This window comes from Lepidochelys kempii, chromosome 5, assembly GCF_965140285.1.
Source record: "Lepidochelys kempii isolate rLepKem1 chromosome 5, rLepKem1.hap1, whole genome shotgun sequence".
Taxonomy (NCBI): Eukaryota; Metazoa; Chordata; order Testudines; family Cheloniidae; genus Lepidochelys; species Lepidochelys kempii.
The window spans coordinates 112,897,911-112,917,896 of NC_136384.1; the positions used below are offsets into that span (position 1 = coordinate 112,897,911).

A 19,986-nucleotide genomic window follows, 5' to 3' on the forward strand; every position below is an offset into this window, starting at 1 on the left:
TAGGGTCCAATCCCGAAAGGATATGAGCACCTCCTGGGAAGTACTCACCATACTCAACTCCCACTGAATCAAATGATGTTCAGCAACTTTGCAGCATTGGACCCTGCTTTTCTAAGAGATTTCTTATCAAATTAATATTCCAGGTATGCAGCATGTACACTGTAAATTACAGAAAACAGTGGCACAAGAGAGAGATTGGATTGCTTAGTTAAGTGTGAAATTGTGTTCTGGGATGTGAAGAATTGGGGCTTCATGCATCTGCAAACATGAGTTACTAGTGACTCAATGACCACAGTTTGAGAATTGCTAGTATACGTAAGAGTTCAAGCTTTCTTCAAGTGGCAGACAAGGAGATGCATGTTATTTTGTACTCTTGTACGTTTAATTTTTTTCAGTTATTAAAAAACCAGTGCTATGCACTGTAGATGTCTTACTACAATAAGGAGGGCTGTTGTGTGCAGCCTGCTTCAGTGAGGACAGCCAAAACAGCTTCTGTTATAAACGGAAAAATAACAAAATACACTTAGTGTAGCCATCTGAAAGTGCACTGCTACAGTACCCCACTCAGGGTCTTATGCCAGGCCCATCAGCATGGTATCCAAGTCCTGATTGCTTCACCCACTCCTAGATTCATAGATATTTAGGTCAGAAGGGACCATTATGATCATCTAGTCTGACCTCCTGCACAATGCAGGCCACAGAATTTCACCCACCACTCCTAAAAAAGACCTCACACCTATATCTGTGCTATTGAAGTCCTCAAATTGTAGTTTGAAGACCTCAAGGAGCAGAGAATCCTCCAGCAAGTGACCCGTGCCCCATGCTACAGAGGAAGGCGAAAAACCTCCAGGGCCTTCCAATCTGCCCTGGAGGAAAATTCCTTCCCGACCCCAAATATGGCGATCAGCTAAACCCTGAGCATATGGGCAAGATTCATCAGCCAGATACTACAGAAAATTCTTTCCCGGGTAACTTGGATCTTACCCCATCTAAAAACCCATCACAGGCCATTGGGCCTATTTACCATGAATATTTAATTACCAAAACCATGTTATCCCATCATACCATCTCCTCCATAAACTTATCGAGTTTAATCTTAAAGCAAGATAGATCTTTTGCCCCCACTACTTCCCTCGGAAGGCTATTCCAAAACTTCACTCCTCTGATGGTTAGAAACCTTCGTCTAATTTCTAATCTAAATTTCCTAGTGGCCAGTTTATATCCATTTGTTCTTGTGTCCACATTGGTATTGAGTTTAAATAATTCCTCTCCCTCTCTGGTATTTATCCCTCTGATATATTTATAGAGAGCAATCATATCTCCCCTCAACCTTCTTTTAGTTAGGCTAAACAAGCCAAGCTCCCTGAGTCTCCTTTCATAAGACAAGTTTTCCATTCCTCGGATCATCCTAGTAGCCCTTCTCTGTACCTGTTCCAGTTTGAATTCATCCTTCTTAAACATGGGAGACCAGAACTGCACACAGTATTCCAGGTGAGGTCTCACCAGTGCCTTATATAACGGTACTAAAACCTCCTTATCCCTACTGGAAATACCTCTCCTGATGCATCCCAAGACGACATTAGCTTTTTTCACAGCCATATCACATTGGCAGCTCATAGTCAACCTATGATCAACCAATACTCCAAGGTCCTTTTCCTCCTCCGTTACTTCTAGTTGATGCGTCCCTAGATTATAACTAAAATTCTTGTTATTAATCCCTAAATGCATGACCTTACACTTCTCACTATTAAATTTCATCCTATTCCTATTACTCCAGTTTACAAGGTCATCCAGATCCTCCTGTAGGGTATCCCTGTCCTTCTCTAAATTAGCAATACCTCCCAGCTTTGTATCATCTGCAAACTTTATTAGCACACTCCCACTTTTTGTGCCCAGGTCAGTAATAAAAAGATTAAATAAGATTGGTCCCAAAACTGATCCTTGAGGAACTCCACTGGTAACCTCCCTCCAACTTGACAGTTCACCTTTCAGTAGGACCCGTTGTAGTCTCCCCTTTAACCAATTCCCTATCCACCTTTCAATTTTCCTATTGATGCCCATCTTATCCAATTTAACTAATAATTCCCCATGTGGCACAGTATCAAACGCCTTACTAAAATCTAAATAAATTAGATCCACTGCATTTCCTTTATCTAAAAAATCTGTTACTCTCTCAAAGAAGGAAATCAGGTTGGTTTGGCATGATCTACCTTTTGTAAAACCATGTTGTATTTTGTCCCATTTACCATTGACTTCAATGTCCTTAACTACCTTCTCCTTCAAAATTTTTTCCAAGACCTTGCATACTACAGATGTCAAACTAACAGGCCTATAATTACTTGGATCACTTGTTTTCCCTTTCTTAAAAATAGGAACTATGTTAGCAATTCTCCAATCATATGGTACAACCCCTGAATTTACAGATTCATTAAAAATTCTTGCTAATGGGCTTGCAATTTCTTGTGCCAATTCTTTTAATATTCTTGGATGAAGATTATCTGGGCCCCCCGATTTAGCCCCATTAAGCTGTTTGAGTTTCGCTTCTACCTCAGATATGGTGATGTCTACCTCCATATCCTCATTCCCATTTATCATGCTACCATTATCCCTAAGATCCTCTTTAGTCTTATTAAAGACTGAGGCAAAGTATTTGTTTAGATATTGGGCCATGCCTAGATTATCCTTGACCTCCACTCCATCCTCAGTTTTTAGCGGTCCCACTTCTTCTTTCTTTGTTTTTTTCCTATTTATATGACTATAGAACCTTTTACTATTGGTTTTAATTCCCTTTGCAAGGCCTCATTGTTCCCACAGAGAAACACTGACCAAACGTGCTTATATTTCACTTGTAGGGCCACCATGTCCACCTATTTGAGCCTAGAGTTTAATACCGTCAGCACAGGAGTACAGTGGGCAAATGACTCCATAACAGTGGCTTCCGGGTGCTTGTGTATAAAATGCACCTGGAGTCTTTTAGTATTTTTTTTAATCCATGTGTAAATGCGAAACTGGGACTAAAATATCTAACAGGAAAGAGATTTTCCGAAGCGCCACTGAACCACTGGCTGTGGAAGCTAGCTTGCTCAGGAGCCAGAGTTCACACAGAGAAAGGTCTCATACAAACACAAGGAGCACAAAACCACAAAGCTCATTGGCTTTTCAATATTTTGTCCGAAAATTAGTCAAAGTTGTAACACAGTCTAACCTGCAGCAACAAATTAAAACTGTGCTTTAAAAATAATCTTCCCCCTGCAGCTCCCACAGCTTATTTCAAATGAATAACAAGTTGAAAATTCCATTGGGACTTCTACTTCATTATTGTTACTTCAAACGCTAAACGTTATCAGCTAAAAGATCTTACCTTGGCTCCAAGCCCTGGCAGAAGGTAGGATTTTTCAGCTAATAAGAGCCTGGAAATTTTACAAGACCATGGGGGTTTTAAAAATATTCTTGCACATTCTTAATGGCCAAATTAATAGATCTTATGCCAGACGTAAAGTGGCATTTTATGGTTAACTTTTAAAGGGTACTAATGGGGGTAAACTTTTAAGACTACTTTAAGATATGCAAGCAGTTAATTTAATACAAAACCATATTCACTACTGTAGATTCATTGTCTGCAATGGACTTCCTGTAAGGCAGTTTACAATTTTTTTTCTAGAGAGAAATGTAATTTAAATAGCTATCAAGTATTCTGCAATTTAATAACTGAAGTTCTTCACTATCCTACTGTCTGGGCTTGCTACCACACACAATGCAGTGCATTAAATACCATTCCTTCACACTTTTATGGATTAACGCACTTCTGCTGAGTTGGCATTTTTGTAGGCTTTAGGATGCCAAAAAAACTAATACTAATAATGTTGTATTAATTGCAGGGATATATACAAAGACACAGAAGGCAAAGAGGATACATAGAATGTGTTGCAAAGTCAGGGGAGCACAACAATCATAGATATCTAACAGCGCTATATGCATTTTCGTTAACATCCAGGGTCAAATTCTGCTCTCACTTTTACTGGCATAAGTGAGGTAAATTCCATTCAAGTCAATGGAGCTGGGATTTAAACAAAAGTTGAATTAAGAATGTCAACTGGCACTCCTAAGCATGTGCTTATTTTTCTGATCTTTGTTTCTATAATTCCTCTGTAATAGTTTTCTTTAAAGCCAGATGCTAGTTTTCTCTGTTATACCCAAGAAACTGGTGACAAACCAGTAAGAAGTGCCACAGCATCCTCTTCTCCGGTGTTACTCCACTCAGAACAGGCAGCTCTAGCCTGAGGAAACATTTCACATAGATCCAAGACTTCATATTTCTCCATTTCACACAACAGTTAGCAGTTCACGTAAATATTATGAGAATGTCACTATATTTCATGATTCCACAGACAGCGAAAACAAGAAGGTCAAGTACTTTGTTATCGTGCTGCTGCACTATCCCATATAGGAAGCAGGCAGGCAGAATTTTCTTCAGCTCAAACATCCTGTCATTGAATTTTTTCTCAAAGTTGTTGTTAAACAAAAAACAAAGATAAAAGTCGTTGGAGTTTTCAAGTGGACTGTGCTAGTCTCCCTCTGCCTCAATAAAGCTATAAATCTTATATGTCCCTTCTCCTCCCTTCCCTTGATGCCTTGCACTCTTCATACCGAAGCCAGTAAAATAATTCCCTGGCCCACGTGTGGGATTTCCAACTGTCTCAATATACAAGGGCTTCTGGATAGCTTTGTTAGCTCATATAAATGTTACTGGGTCTTTTAAAAGACCTACAGTATAGTGAACAGCAAGTCTGCTGCTAATGCTAATGTTTAACCTATTTAAAACAATGACACATTTGGAAAGTGATACAGCCAACAGAGGAGCTCAGATTAAAATATTTGACTCTTGCCAACAAGTAAGAGTAAGCAAATAGAGAAACGGAACAAAAATATGTCAAATGATGCAGTATACATCACAGCTAACAGAAAAGTCACCACATACACGAACAGTCTATAGGTCATGGGCAGAGAAATAATTAAATATGTCCAGGGTGCTCATCACCAACCAAAGATGTGGCTGGATCGACAGCTTTTTCCCCCCCAACTTTAATTTTATCATGGTATTTGACACTCAAAATGGGCGTTGACCACAGAAAATCAGAGTATAGCACTATCTAACTTTCTCAGTCACCTACAAGGCATTGATAAACTGCCTTGGCTGTGTATTCAAAGATGAAGTTTTAAAGACACCCCACAGGCTGAATTAGATGTCGGCAGACATAAGTAATGTGGAGAAAACTCCATCTCTGCCCCTCAAATGGGCAGTAGGCAAAAGAACTAAATGTCACGTACAGTCGCACATCACAAAAGATAAGAGGTAAAATCTCAAGTTTGGATGCCTAAAGCTAGGTACCTAAATGCATAGTCTGATTTTTAGAGATAAAGAACACACACAGCTCTCACGGGTATCATCTATACTACACTCCAATATCAGCGGTGTGTGGGGTATGCATAGCCACATGCGGTAGCGAAAAGCAAGCTGCGTCCACACTGTGGTGCATAGACACTGGTGTCAGTGAAAGGCTCTGGCAGAGGGAACGCAGCAGGGAAAAGCTTCAGCAGCTTCCCACTGCAGGAGCCTTTCCGCACTGCTTCCCCATTGCCAGAGTCTCTTCCTGGAGCAGGGAAAGGCTCCAGCAGCAGGGAGGCAGTGGGACACTGCACCGCTAGCAGCAGCAGTGTGGATGGGAGAAGCTCTGCTTGGTCTGTGGAAAAATTTGTAAGTTACATACCCACAGGCTTCCGGTCTGCCGTTACTGTAGTCGCTTAAGCAATGCCTCATTGTCTACACCACTATTTATACCCATTCTAAGAGGGTATGTACTCTACATGCCACCAAAAGAAGTATGCAATGTAGGCACATCTATTGTCTTATATACTGATATATATATATCCCAGTCCATTGAATAGGGGACATAAGCAGGGAGGAAAAAACAGAGCATGAGCAGAGCACCACTGCTCTCCCGCAATTATCTGCCTGCCAAATCAGCCCCCTGGGGCCATGAACATCCAGACATAACTTACAGCAACATCAGGATGCTCTAAAATAGGATGAGAGACTGGGCTGGTGTCAGGATAGTCAAAATTGATTATTCCATCACTGCTACAAGTCTGAACCAAGAACTTTGCAATTATTGTATGTATTTAATTCCTTTAACCAATTTTAACTCTCACCTTTCTTTCTTTCCCTTTTGATAAATAAAACTTTACATTTTAGATACTAAAGGATTGGCATCAGTGTGATTTTTGGGTAAGATCTGAGTTATATATTGACCTGGGTGTATGGCTGGTCCTTTGGGATCTGAAGAACCTTTTATTTGATGAGGCTGGTTCTAAAGAATCACTCATCTCTAAAGTCTAGTGTTCTGGGGGGTAATACAAGGACTGAATTACCGAAGGAAACTGCTTTTATGACATCTTGTTAGCTAGCATGGTGAGACAGAATTTACTTTAGTTGCTTGTATGGTAAATCTCATGGGAGAATAACCACCAGTTTTGGGTTGTGTTTGCCCTATTTCTCAGCAGTTTGTCCTGAATTTGGCTCTCTCAGTTATGACCCACAAAGGCAAGGTTACACCTTCACAAAATTTCTCAGTTGAATAATTAATATATTGATTACTAATAATTACTGACACTACTTCACACTGTGTGTGAACTGCAATATTTCACTTAAAGCATAAAAAAGCATCTGAAACTAGAATAAATATGTCCTTTGGTAACTAACAGATTATAGCTTTATTCAAAAAGTTATTGTTGTTTTGGTGATCTGACACTTGTATCACTGTCGTTGAATTCTAGAAATTGATCTGTACTCTGATATCTCATTCAAGTTGTAAAAAAAAGCGACTTAAGGAAAAAAACATTTAAGTGACTGTTGAAAATATATACTCAAATCAATGTTTATGAAGAACTGTCTCTTTGTCATAAAACTGTAAATTGTACATCAAACCTAACTACACCACAGAGAGTAAATCAGTTACAGAGGTGAGAAAATATTTGACCAAGAAATTATAGTCTCACCATGCCCATTGGAGAAGTATCTTTCTAGCTTCAGGAAGTTATGGGTTGGTTCATTTCTTGAAACATGGCCAGAACTGAACACAGTGTTCAAGCTGAGGGCATATAATTCATTTACGTACAGTAATAGTATTATAATATTTTCATTACTGCTGTTGTCTATCCCGTTAGTACAACATAACATCTTATTTGATCTTTTTGACCATCACTGTAAATAGAACAAATGCTCTTCATTGAGCTTTTCACAAAGATATCTAGTTCTTTTCCTTAGTAGTCATAATTAGTTTAGAACCCATTAACGTATATGAATCATTCAAATGGTTTCTTCAAGCATAGCCTTCTATTTGCCTACACTGAATTTCATAAGCCATCATGTTGCTCACACACTTGCCTCTGTTCGGCAAACTCCCATTTATTAATATCTCTCCATTTTTAAAATGCTGACAGTTTTGTCTTAGTCTTTGTTTTCTGTTTCTTAGCCAGTTCCTAGTCAATGGTGGAACTTTACCTCTCACCACATGACTACTTAATCTCCTTATTAGCCTGTTGTGAAAGGCTTTTTGAAAACTGAAATAAATTATGTCCATCAGTATTTCTTTACACTCCATATAGTTGACCTGCTGAAAAGAATTCTAATGCATCAGAGACACATAACTTTAATTTACAGGAAAACATGTTTTATTCCTATCATGACATGGTTGTTTAGCATGGGCATTATAAAAATAACCTTAAGATTAGATAGGTATATATCAGACATCTATCTTTAATGGCTCCTTCAGCTAATTTACCTATTATTGAAGTAAGACTCACAGGCTTGTAGTTTCCAGACTCACAAAGCCTTTTACCAGAAAAGTACAACGTTTTTGTAAGGGGTATGGGGTCACTGGTTGGAGTTCTGGGTTGCAATGGTACATGTAACTGGCTGACCTAATACCAGTCCATAAAAACCAACCCCATGGGAAACTTCCTTTGCACTTGTATGGCTGGTGTGAGGTTTTGGACATCCTTCACATCTTATTATTTCTTCCTCTCACAATGAAGGCCAATCTGTTTCATGACAACCTACTACTGCCACTTCTGACTTGAACAGGTGCTCAGAGCAGCCAGCTCTGCTTCTGGAGTTTCCCTTTGAAAGGACACCACTAGCTGCCATGGGCAGTGAACAATAGTAGCCTATAGACCTCTAAGTCTGAATTTCAGTTTTATTTTAATTCAACGTCTGGGTATCCCCCGCGTGTTCTACTGCAATCACTGACGAGTGATAAACAGCACTGCAAATGGTGCTTGCATCTTGGAATCCTACTTTGTATCAAAAGCAAAGGCACCTGTGGATTTTAAGTGGGATGCTGAAGAAAGGCAGATGCAGTAGGATCACAACAGTTAAGTTACAGAACACACATTAAGAATCATTAAGCACCATAAACTCTAAATGCTCATAATAGTGTCAGAAATCCCCAATTCCCATTCTACATAAATTGGGCTATAGAGCTCCCAAAGTAGCACACATTTCCTTGATTTCTGTACCTTTACAATCCCAACTAGTGTTGCAGTAGCCTTCCTTTTTGCCTTAAATTCTTCTCTTAAGGGGAAAAATGGAAAACCGACTGACTGAAGAGTCAAATAATAATGCTACATGCCCGAAGTAAAGGCTTATGCCTGCAGAATTTGAACTTTTGAAATGATTTTAGTTTATCTGTGAAGCTCTAGGTAACTGCTGTCTTAACAATGCTGCATCTTCTCTTAACATGTTAAAATTAATTCACCTCAAGGCTGACAACAAGCATGAGAAATTTCAGCCTTACGGGTAATTTTTTTTCAGAAAGTTATGAAGTCACTGGCAACAAGGATTTAGCATGAAAATGCCATCTCAACCATAGCTGTAACATTGCCAGTGACATGCTATAAAGAGGATTCTGTTCAACTATGTACCTTTCAAGTTTTACAGCCTTTGCACGCACTAGGGGAACAGTCATTAAAACGCCACTTTAGAGATAAAATAAAGACCTTCTCTGCTTGTGACAAGCTTCCATCCCCTGAAAATCAAAAGCTGATGCCTCCACAGGGGGATATGTATTGCCAGTTGCACACAGTTTAAACAGGGCTATGAATAGGGTGGGGGCAGAGGAGGCATTCAACAGGCTAGAAGGAGAGTTAAAATAAAAATTCTACTCAGGTGGTTTGAAGAGTTCCTTTCCACGCTAACCAGCACCTCCACCCCTACACACAGTGCCGATATCCACTGAGATTCCTCTACAACTTTTAGGGAGTATTTTAATTCCCCTCTCCCTGCCTCCACCCATCTCCCCATAGAAGATGCTATCACAGATCAAGTCTGCTATGAGAATTAATTAAAACTCATCTCAGGAGGCAAGTTGCATTTATAAACAGATGAGTGTGCAAGCTAGGCAAAAGTTTTCAGAAAAAAATACCCAGCTTTTTTTTTTTTTTTTTTAAATTACTCTTAGGTCACTTCACCGTTCTAGGTTCAGTTTTCTTCTAAAGAGGAATGATCCTTGAAAATAATTCAGGATAGATTAAGGAACCCTTTTTTTAAAAAATGGTTTCTGCTTGGATTTTGCAATTATCTCTCATTTCTCCTACTCTAAACTAATTAACATTTTATTTCTTCAAATATCTATTAGAAAAAATTATACAAACATAGTAAATAGAATGAGAATTACATAAGAACATAAGAAGGGCCATACTGGGTCAGACCAAAGATCCATCTATCCCAGTATCTTCCGACAGCGGCCAATGCCAGGTGCCCTAGAGGGAATGAACAGAACAGGTAACCATCAAGTGATCCATTCCTTATCACCCATTCCCAGCTTCTGGCTAACAGAGGCTAGGGACACCATCCCTGCCCATCTTGGCTAATATCCGTTGATGGACCTATCCTCCATGAATTTATCCAGTTCTTTTTTGAACCCTGTTATAGTCTTGGCCTTTACAACATCCTCTGGCAAGGAGTTCCACAGGTTGACTATGCATTGTATGAAAAAATACTTCCTTTTGTTTGTTTCAAACCTGCTGCCTATTAATTTCATTTGGTGACCCCTAGTTCTTGTTGGATCACTATACTATACATGTTAGAGGCATACAAAAATCCAGACATGCACATAAGCATTTCAGAAGTGTAAAAACAAAAACAATGTAATGCAAGGGAAAACCGCTAGCACTCAGGGGACACTGGCCTATCTCAAAAACCAAAAGGAACAGTGTTAGAGTAAGGGAGAGCAAAGGGGAAGCTCTTCTTTCTCCTCTCTCTTCTCCTTTCCTCCGTTTACAGAGCTCTTCCCTCTCAGATAGTGAGGTGAAGACAATCCACTACTCAGCCAACCAACCACCCTACAGATAAGCTGCGGGACAACCCGCCTGCCACCACCACTCCTACTGCTGTAGAACAACTACTAGCTGGAAGGATTATTTAGGATCCTCTATACGATGCTAGGGAATGGGTTCAAGAGTGGTGGGTCAAAGGTTGAAGGACGAATGGCTAGGGGTTTGGGTGGTAGCGGGAGAAAGGACTAATGGATTTTGGCCGAGAATGTGGGACTTGGGTCGTATTTTGCCCATGGACGGTAACACAAAGCAGCAGTTGACATAGACAGTTTTTGAGGATGCTCCTTTTTGGAGTTTTGACAGCACATCACTAATCTGGGATCAGAAACATAAATACTTTATAAATGGTGGCCTAACTATTTACGTGCAGAAATATTCCAGCATCATCTCCTCTCACTAGAAAGCACAAAACAAACGGATTGCCTCAGACACTTCAAAATGAGTCAGACTACTAGACCTCTTCGTTATCAGTTCATCTGAGCAGTGCTCTCCTGCCCACTCCCCACCAAGAAAGCATGGACACCAAATCTTCACGAAGATCATATATATTAATCATGCTATCCTGGCCACGAGCATTACCAATGGACTCAAGTGTACAGAGTTACCACAAAACTGCTGTACAGTACTCTCAGACGCTAATAATTACACTTGCCATGCCCTGTCTCTTAGGAAAAGAAAAAAAAAAGATTTATTCCCATTCACCAAATATAAAAACACAGCCAACAACAAAAAATAGCTCATGCTTTGAGCTGTATTGAACAGCTAAAAGTTTGCTATGATTTACTTGTCTTCCTTCCATTTTGGAGTTTCTAGAGATGTTAATGTACAATTCTGGGGATGATATAGGTTATATGATTCCAAACTCTTTGACAAGCGAAAGATACCCAAATGTTCATAAATTATCAGTATATAAACCAACTGGCATATCATTTTAAAACAAAGTAACCGGCGACTAATATATGGCTAACTGTAACCAAAAAACACCCCTTCATTGTGGTGAGCATATAAATCCACTTCACATCTAATACAAATGATTCCATGTAAATAAATCCATGAATTACTGCAGCAGTTCATATTCATCAGCTTTTAAAAAGCGAAAACATAAGTCACTCACAAAGTTGTTTTTTCACTCCCAATCTTTGTCGCTATAGCCACATCTCAGCTGTCTCGCCATTACCTTCTGGATGCCTTCCACTCAACTTCAGCTTTGCTTGGCCAAAATGGAACTTCCCTATCTTTCCTCCAGAGCCCTCTTCTGGGTCACTGTTGACAACAGTGTCATTCTTCCGGTCTCTCAAGACTAAGTTTGGAGTCATCTTTGATTCTCTCTCTCTTTCTCACCCCATATATCTAGGCTGTTTCCAAATCTTACTGCTGCTTCTTCCATAATATCCTTCCTATCCTCCCTGCCCACAGATGAAACTTTTATCTCCTGCTTTGATTACTGTAACCTCCTCCTCAACACTCAGTTCACTCTCTGGTCCATATCAAATGACGCTACTGAAGACAGTCTCTCCAACCACTGCCCTCTTTAAATCCCTCCACTGGCTCTGCTTCTTCCACTATATCAAGTTCAAGTTTCTCTGCCGGACCTTCAAGACCCTTCAGACTCTGTCCCTCTGACCTTATCCACTTGTTTTTGTTACTCACAGCCATTCTCTTCAGCCAAAGACACCAACCGTGACCACCCACTTGTCTGCTCATTCCCACAAACATCTTCATCCTTACTTCAACACCACCCGTTACGTGTGGATTGTTCTCCTTGATATGTGATCTGATCATTCCTCCTTTTAATCCCTTCTCCAGGCCAACTTCAGCTGTGACAACTACAAGAAAGTAGCCAGTGTTAAATGGCAAGACTCAGGGCAGTTGGAAAATACTGCTATTTCTGTAATTAAAAAAAAACTAAAAAAAAAAAAAAGGTTGCAAATATGAATATAGAAATATACCAATATACTGCATATATAAAATGTATATATTTAATTGTCTCCCTCCCTACCCAGTCTTTGTATATTACTTCTGTTGTCACTATGTAAACTCTTTGGGGCAGAGACTTAGTCTCCCTCAGCATCTGTACAGCAGAGAGCACAACCTCCGATTCTGATTGTGGTTTCCGGGTGCTGCTGGAATATAAATATTTACTACCAACAGCTCTCTAGTGGCCCAAGTGCTATAACTCAAGTATCATGCAAGAGTGCAAACAAAAGCTAGCAAGAAGCAATGATTTCTGCACTTTTGGGAGTGGTAGAATGTAAGAAGAGGAGCACTAGTAGTTACCATTCCCTCTACCCCAACCCAGGAATGCCTATTGATACTGAAGTGGCTGTCTCTCTAGTACTGTTATATAACACTATTATATAACTTCTTATAGCAATATCCTTTCAGTGAAAACACAACAATCTTCAGTGGCTCATTATAGAGCTATTTTCCCCATGGAGGAAAAAAAAATTGGTTACAAAAAGCTGTGCTTTAATCAGGACGCGAGTGTTCTCAACATTGTTATTTGTAGAAGGGCATGTGCGTAGATTACTGCACCATACACTTGCCCTCTGAAAACAGCATATGGGCAGCTATTATTCTTTAACATTTCTTTTATTCCCATCTCAGTAACTAATAGAACTAATATTTTATTCATATCTTAGTAACTAATAGAACCAACCACAGAGGGTTTTTTTGCCTCTTAATACAAATCCTCATCACAGAGCATGAAAAAACCCTTAAAACCCAATCTTTCACAAAAGGTGAAATTAGTTTCTTTGGAAGGGGAATAAATTGATAGGGCATTGTTAATTCCAGACATTTCCCATAAAGCAAGTAAACAATCTATAATGTCAACAGATTGATGAGCCAAATGAAAATACAACCAAAACATCTGAACATTCAAATAGTCAATAGTTAACATCTATGATTTTGCACAATTTACAAAAGATCTAAAAGCCCATTTAGAATCCACAGATATAACAAAGTTGCCTGAAAGAAATAAAAACAAGGAAGAAAAATACAGAACACAACCCAAAACATGGAAACAAAAACAAGACACACTTACTTCAGATTTGGAGGACATGTTTTCTTCCATGTCAGAATCATTGGGATCTACAATATCATCAAATGGTGGTAAAGTTGCTTTTTTCTTCTCCAGTGTCTCACTTTCCAGTTTGACCTTCCCCATCTTAAGCTGAGATTTATCCCTTATTTGTTTTTTGTCAGCAGAACAAGTAAGTATCAGGGAGGGAGCACTAGAAAAACTTCGAAATAAAGCCTCCGAACTACTTTTTTTCCTTTTTTTGGCAGTAAGTTCCTCAGAATCTGTAGTGGGGGCCCTTTTTGTAGGGGCCTTCTTTTCTTGCTGCTGTCCACCTGTTATAGTAAGGATGCTATTTTCAGATTTTGGCTCCTTGGACATGGGTTTGGGTTCCTTGAAGGCCATCTTAGGAACAATTTTTTCATCTTTCAGTGGTTTGTTTTCTTTGGGTTTCTTAGAGGATTCTTTGGAAGATTTGTTGTGTTCCCTGGAAGGTTCTTTGAAGGCACTTTTATGTTCTTTTGAGTCTTTAGACGGTTTTTCCTTGTGCTCCTTTGTTAATTTATGGGGCTTTGAAAAACTGTTACTACTGCTGCTGCTGTTTGTGTTTATATTCTTATTGGGGTCCTGCAACAAGGATAAGCACAGAGGAGATTTAAAACAAAGACAAAAAACAGTATGAGCGCAAGATTTAACCTACACACATGGATTACAAACTGTAGAATTTGTTCACTTTAAGAACACATTCATAGGTTAAAACAATTCTTCTATGTTCCCCCTTTTAAAAAATTGGCAATCTTATCTTAAGAAACACATAGCTGATTTATTTTAAAGATGAATACAGTACCTCAGTGGTTGTAAAAGGTGGACCTTTTCAGTGAGTTATAGTGCAATAAGAGCATCTAAGACACTGCAGAACGCTCCTCTAAATTGTTTGGCAGGTAGTTAGGACAATTTTAACTTCTGAACAAAGTTGGGTTTAAGTAGTACAAAGGAGAAGAGCACAAAAAAAAGGAAGTTCAGGACTTTCTAATATGAAATGTCAAGTGTGAAAAGCAAAACAGTTATGACAACAAGGCAGGTAAGCCACCTGTACTTCATAGCACAACTACAACCATGCGAGGGTCAGACGCATGTTGCAACCACAACATTTCAGGCAAGATCTTATGTCCTCCCCAACTTTTTCCACAGTTCATTTCTCATACAGAATGATAAATTCATAGATAATTCCTAAAACCCATCTGGATACCCAATATTTAAATGAAGTTCTCTTTGCTTCAAACTCATGGTGTGGAAAAAGAGCTGTAGAGTAGACTGTGCTAGGGGAGGGAAACCTTTACCTGGTTCCATTTTCTCATACTGCTGTTTACTTTTTCCTGGGTTTTGTTTATGTTGGGTATTTCCTTATGTTTTTAATTCCATCTCTGATAATGGCATTCGCTTTTGAGCAGTTCTAATGTTTAAGTAGTCCTACCAGACAAGCAAATGGCAGATATGGTATACAATGTGATTCTTTGCCCAAATTTGCCATTGGAAAAATCTCAAAGGCCAAACACATGGTGGAGCCACCATCTTTCAAGCGGTGCCAACAGTAAGGGAACCACATTTTGAACCACTAAAAATGCTATTTCTGGGACTTCTTATTACATATGATCTGACCCCATCGTTCCTGGCCTGATTTTCAAAAGGTGCTGACCTCACCAGCCACTCACATAGATAGAGCACTAAGAACCTCTGAAAAATCATTCATTCCAGAGATGTTAACACCAAATGCTTATGGTAGTTATCCCCAGAAACAAGTTTATTTTTACTGAACTAGTAATTCTGAAAGAACAAAACCCAATTTCCAACAAGTAACATATGCTCAAAGTAAGGCTAATTATTTTCCTATAGGTTGATTACATAATAATATCTTAAATATATTTTTATTCAAATATTCCTAAATGTTAAACACATTTTGATGAAGAAATGTATACAATTCAAGTGACTGCATATAGTTCTCAAACTGCCAGAGAATTTCCTTTCTCCATGGCAAAAATAAAAGTCGAAAATGGCATAGAAATTCAAAAGAATTTTAGAACTTCATGGAACCAAGGGAAGTTTTGGGTGTGCAAACAAACAATAAAATCTACAAAATACTGTAATTTGGGGGTCATAAAATTATGATGTAAAATAGTGCATGCACAAATAGGATTCATTTACTCACGACATGAACAACCATTCCAACATACTATAGTACTCTTTTCTTTTGCTTAGAAAGCAACAAGAGAACCCAGATGACAAGCAGTGAATTAAATCAGTAGGATCATCTAGCTCACGAACAGAAGAATTACTGGAACAGCACAATGACCCAAATATTGTACTTGAGTATACTGTCTCAAGCAGTGATCTCCATCAATTTTCTCAGTAAAAGAGGGGAAAACAGAGCACCTTAGCCACTGTTTCGGAGTAGCAGCCGTGTTAGTCTGTATTCGCAAAAAGAAAAGGAGTTTACTTGTGGCACCTTAGAGACTAACCAATTTATTTGAGCATAACCTTTCATGAGCTACAGCTCACTTCATCGGATGCATTACTGAATGCATCCGATGAAATGAGCTGTAGCTCACGAAAGCTTATGCTCAAATAAATTGGTTAGTCTCTAAGGTGCCACAAGTACTCCTTTTCTTCTTAGCCACTGTGCAACACAATAGCATGGTGTGTGTGCATGTAAGGTTTCTCTAACTGTCGTCTGTCTCAAGAAGTTTTCACCCTATAGCATGAGAACTGATCATCCTAATTTTTTTTCCACACGACTGTAACTGCCAGCACTGTTCTTACTAAGCATCTAATTCTTCTTTCAATCTTCCTAAGCAAGTTACTTCAACAATATCCAGCAACAGTGAATTTCATAAATTAATGTATGGCAAAATTTGTAATATGTGGTTATTCAACCTTAGTTGAATTATGCCAACTAAATTTTCTGTGTTTAACCTGTTTAGGGAGCTTGCTCCCTATTTTGATGGTCAGATATTTAAACTTATTGCTATAAAAAATATTTGTAATGCTAATTGTAACGCTGGTAAACCAAGTGCCAGCTCTGGCTAAGGCCATAGGCATTAGCTAAAAACTGACCACCTCATGGATGGAAACGAAACCAGCTCACCTATAGGTTAGTTTTGTTCAAAATAGGTATTAGTCATATAAGAATGTATTTAATGTTTAGACTATCAGATGCCTGTAAATTGCTGCATGCATTCATCTCATTTATAATGTCTATATTCCATGCTATAAAGAAATATGTACATTTTGGTTTGTAGCTTTGAAAATGTTTGTTCTGAACTTGTGAACCCAGCCACGGGAATCATTCCCCCTCCCCCACCATCCATCCAGGAGGACTATCAGAAATTAAATGGGAAATTATAAAAGACAAAAGATTTGTTCATTGCGTCATCCATCCATAGAGAAGTATGTGCAGAGGGCCTTGTCCCATCGGTTTTAATGATAGAAGATGGAAACAAAAATAGCTGACATGAAGATTTTTCATCTCTTTTCTGTTTGAACTCTCACAGGGCTAGAGAGTCTCAACTGAGGCAGAGCCTTGAATAGACAGATTACCACATCTCTGTCACCTTTGGGAATCATAGATAACTCACTTGTGTATATATGCTTGCTTTAATGTGTAAATAAATAATTTTATTTCCCCTAGTAAATAAACTCTAATTAGTTCATTATAGAAATGGCAACAGGTGTTCTCTTTGGTGTGTGATCTCAGATACAAATTAATCTGGGGTAAGTGACTGGTCTGTTAGGACTGGAAACAACCTCAGTATTTGTGATTTTGGTCTAAGCGACCATTTATCACTAAGTCCACTTGGTGGGGTGAAAGATAGTGTGGTTTGTAATATTAGCTTGGTTTGACTCAGGAGTGGAGACCAATGTAGCCAGTGATATCTCAGTAAACAAAATATTTAAAAAAGATCCTTAAAATCTTTTTGAAATTTTGGAAGTCAAGGAGAGCTTGTTAAATAAGACCTATATGTAGAGTCTGGTGCATATTTGCCAATTAGAACAGTATAAGTGTTGTAAAGAAAATTTTGTTGCTGAGAATGGGAACTACCTCAAAGTGAAAGGGAGAGCTGAGGCTTTGGCCTTAATTTGGTTGAATTAGTGTTCACTCAAGCCCCATTCAAGTTGCCAAGCAGATGACGTACCTGCTGCGGAGAACTGGGAAATGTCTGTTTTTTTTCAAAGGAAAGAATGAGACACTCCGTTCCCCTCCCCCCCATAATCACCAGGATGAAGGAAGGAGTTAACGTCTCTCTCTTCTAATGGGAAGAAGCAATAGATTTGAAACCCTAGAAGCATGGAAACTTCAAAGACTATTATATTTGGATATGTCAGATCCTGTGGGGCACATGGAATATTCAAAGACTTTCGTATCGATAAACGTTCTAGGTCTTTATCTTCCTGGCTCTGGGTGGTTTTGGGGAACTGGGAATCCCTTGGGGTTTATTAATGCAAAGTCACTGTGCTGGTTATACAGCTAGCCAGCCCTTTGAAGCATTGACTGGTTTTATCTGTTTCAGAAGGACTGGGGAAAAAAAGACCCCTCACTGTATGAAGTGTCAGCCTGAACTGATTCTGTGACCCTCACTTGATCCACAAGCTGACATGAGACTTTAACCAAGAGGACAAAACCCTGATATAAGAGTTTGAAGGATTTTTGAAACCTACCATGGTCTCCATATGGAAGATGGGCAACGCCTGGTACGTTTAACATGGATGTAGACCATTTATTGTTTAATTGTATATTTTCTCTGTAATGCTTTTGTCCTAAATAAATGAACTGTGCTTCATGAAAGCTGACTGGTCACTGGTAAACACTGTCAAAGCCCTTGGGAGACAGCAGAATAGCAGGCACTAAAGTAAGACCAGACCTGTTGGAATAAACACAACCCTAACACACTATTCTGGAGGGAGAGGAATGTGAGTTCCTGCCCCATACGGTACTCTTGAGAGAGCAGAAGTGCAGTTAAACCTGGAACTGATACATCTACAATTCCCTGATCTTTATATCACGTATATAAAAATTATGCACTTAACTATATAACTACCTTGTTTTTCGTCAGTTGATGTTCATTCACCATTCTGTGCTGATAAGCATCTGTTTTTTTGGGAGGGAGTTTCCCGGTGATGGGGGTGGGAACCCTCCTGCCTATCTGTAGCTGTGGTTTATTTGGCTGCCTTACACTGCCACATGTTTACAATGAGGAAGAGGGAAACATTTAACTTTTGGGAACTGCTGTTGGAGTAACCACAATTCAGAATGTGACAGCAGCAGAACATGAGAAATGCAATGAGCAAACTAGGGTCACAGTAACCCACAACCTCTATTGAGGTTGACTAATTTTAAAAATATAGTTTGTAGAACTGATCTGAAAACAGAGATGGCCTTTCAAATAGAACTTGTGACAGTTAGATGGGATGTTAGAGCAGGGTACACATGTTGTGCTGTGCAGCTATACTTGTTATCTAATTAGCAAGACACTGGCAGAAAACTCTTCAGGACTTGTCTAATTTAGATGTTTAGGCTGTGCTCATCAGTGTAGGAGCTGAGACTATGTCCACACTGCCCCACAGTTTGGACTATGGGGTGTGAACAGAAGTGTGCACCAAAGTGCTGCACTCTAACTCCCCCATGTGGATGCTGCAGGTGTGAACTTAGATTCCTAGTTCACATTAACGTAGTCCTCTTTGAAAATGAATACGTTAAAGACAAACTAGATTATCTTTCAATTTGCGCCCACAGCATCCACACAGGGGAGTTACAACATAGCATTTTGGTGTGCACTGCTATTCATCCCCCCGTAGTCTGAACCTGGGGCTAAGTAGACAAACTGTAATGTCTTCCAAATATTAGAACTATGAAATCACAACCTCTCTCTTCCTCCCCTTTCCTTGGATGTAAGGGGAAGAGGAACAGTTAATTGTTTTGGTTTTAATGTTTGTATTTTTGTTACTTAAAATATTTTATTTAGTTTTGTGACATTTTAAAAAAAACCTATCCAGAGCTTTCCTCAAACAATATGTCAAAAATACAGTACTAGTACATGCATAAACACAGCAGCCACCATAACACCAGAAAATAAATCAACAAACTCCAAAAGCCTGAGAAGAAACTTGGGGATGGGGAACAATAAGAGACTGACCCACAAGACAGACATTTTTCATGGGTATATATTTAAAAACAAAACTGGTATTGCCAGATCTTCAGAGCCAACAGTAAGGAGTCAAAACATTAGAGCAGGTCAAAAATTTTCTGATGGAATATTTTTCCACTGGAAAATGCCAATTCCTCAAAATCTAATCAATTTCCTACACAATGGAAAAATCTGGCCTCTGCCCAGCTCTACCAACCATAAATGAAATGCGGCTGAGATAGGAAATTCAGTAGTCTAGCTGAGAAGACTGTTCTCCTTGAGTGCATTCTCACTGTGGGTCTAAACCACACTAGTATTTTAAATATATTAGACAGATTTTGAAACTTCCCGATTCATCCATCAAATTAATATGCACTCCACTAATCATAG

General features: G+C 39.0%; 1 protein-coding gene across 2 annotated transcripts in view; it reads right to left on the reverse strand.

Moving 5' to 3' along the window:
• Window positions 1–19,986, reverse strand: part of MLLT3 (MLLT3 super elongation complex subunit) — a 229,968-nt gene that overhangs the window by 48,544 nt on the left and 161,438 nt on the right. For both annotated transcript variants that reach the window (XM_073345488.1, XM_073345489.1), the window contains exon 6: window positions 13,442–14,044. In XM_073345488.1, the coding sequence (XP_073201589.1) occupies window positions 13,442–14,044 (603 nt within the window). The remainder of the gene's footprint in view (window positions 1–13,441; window positions 14,045–19,986) is intronic.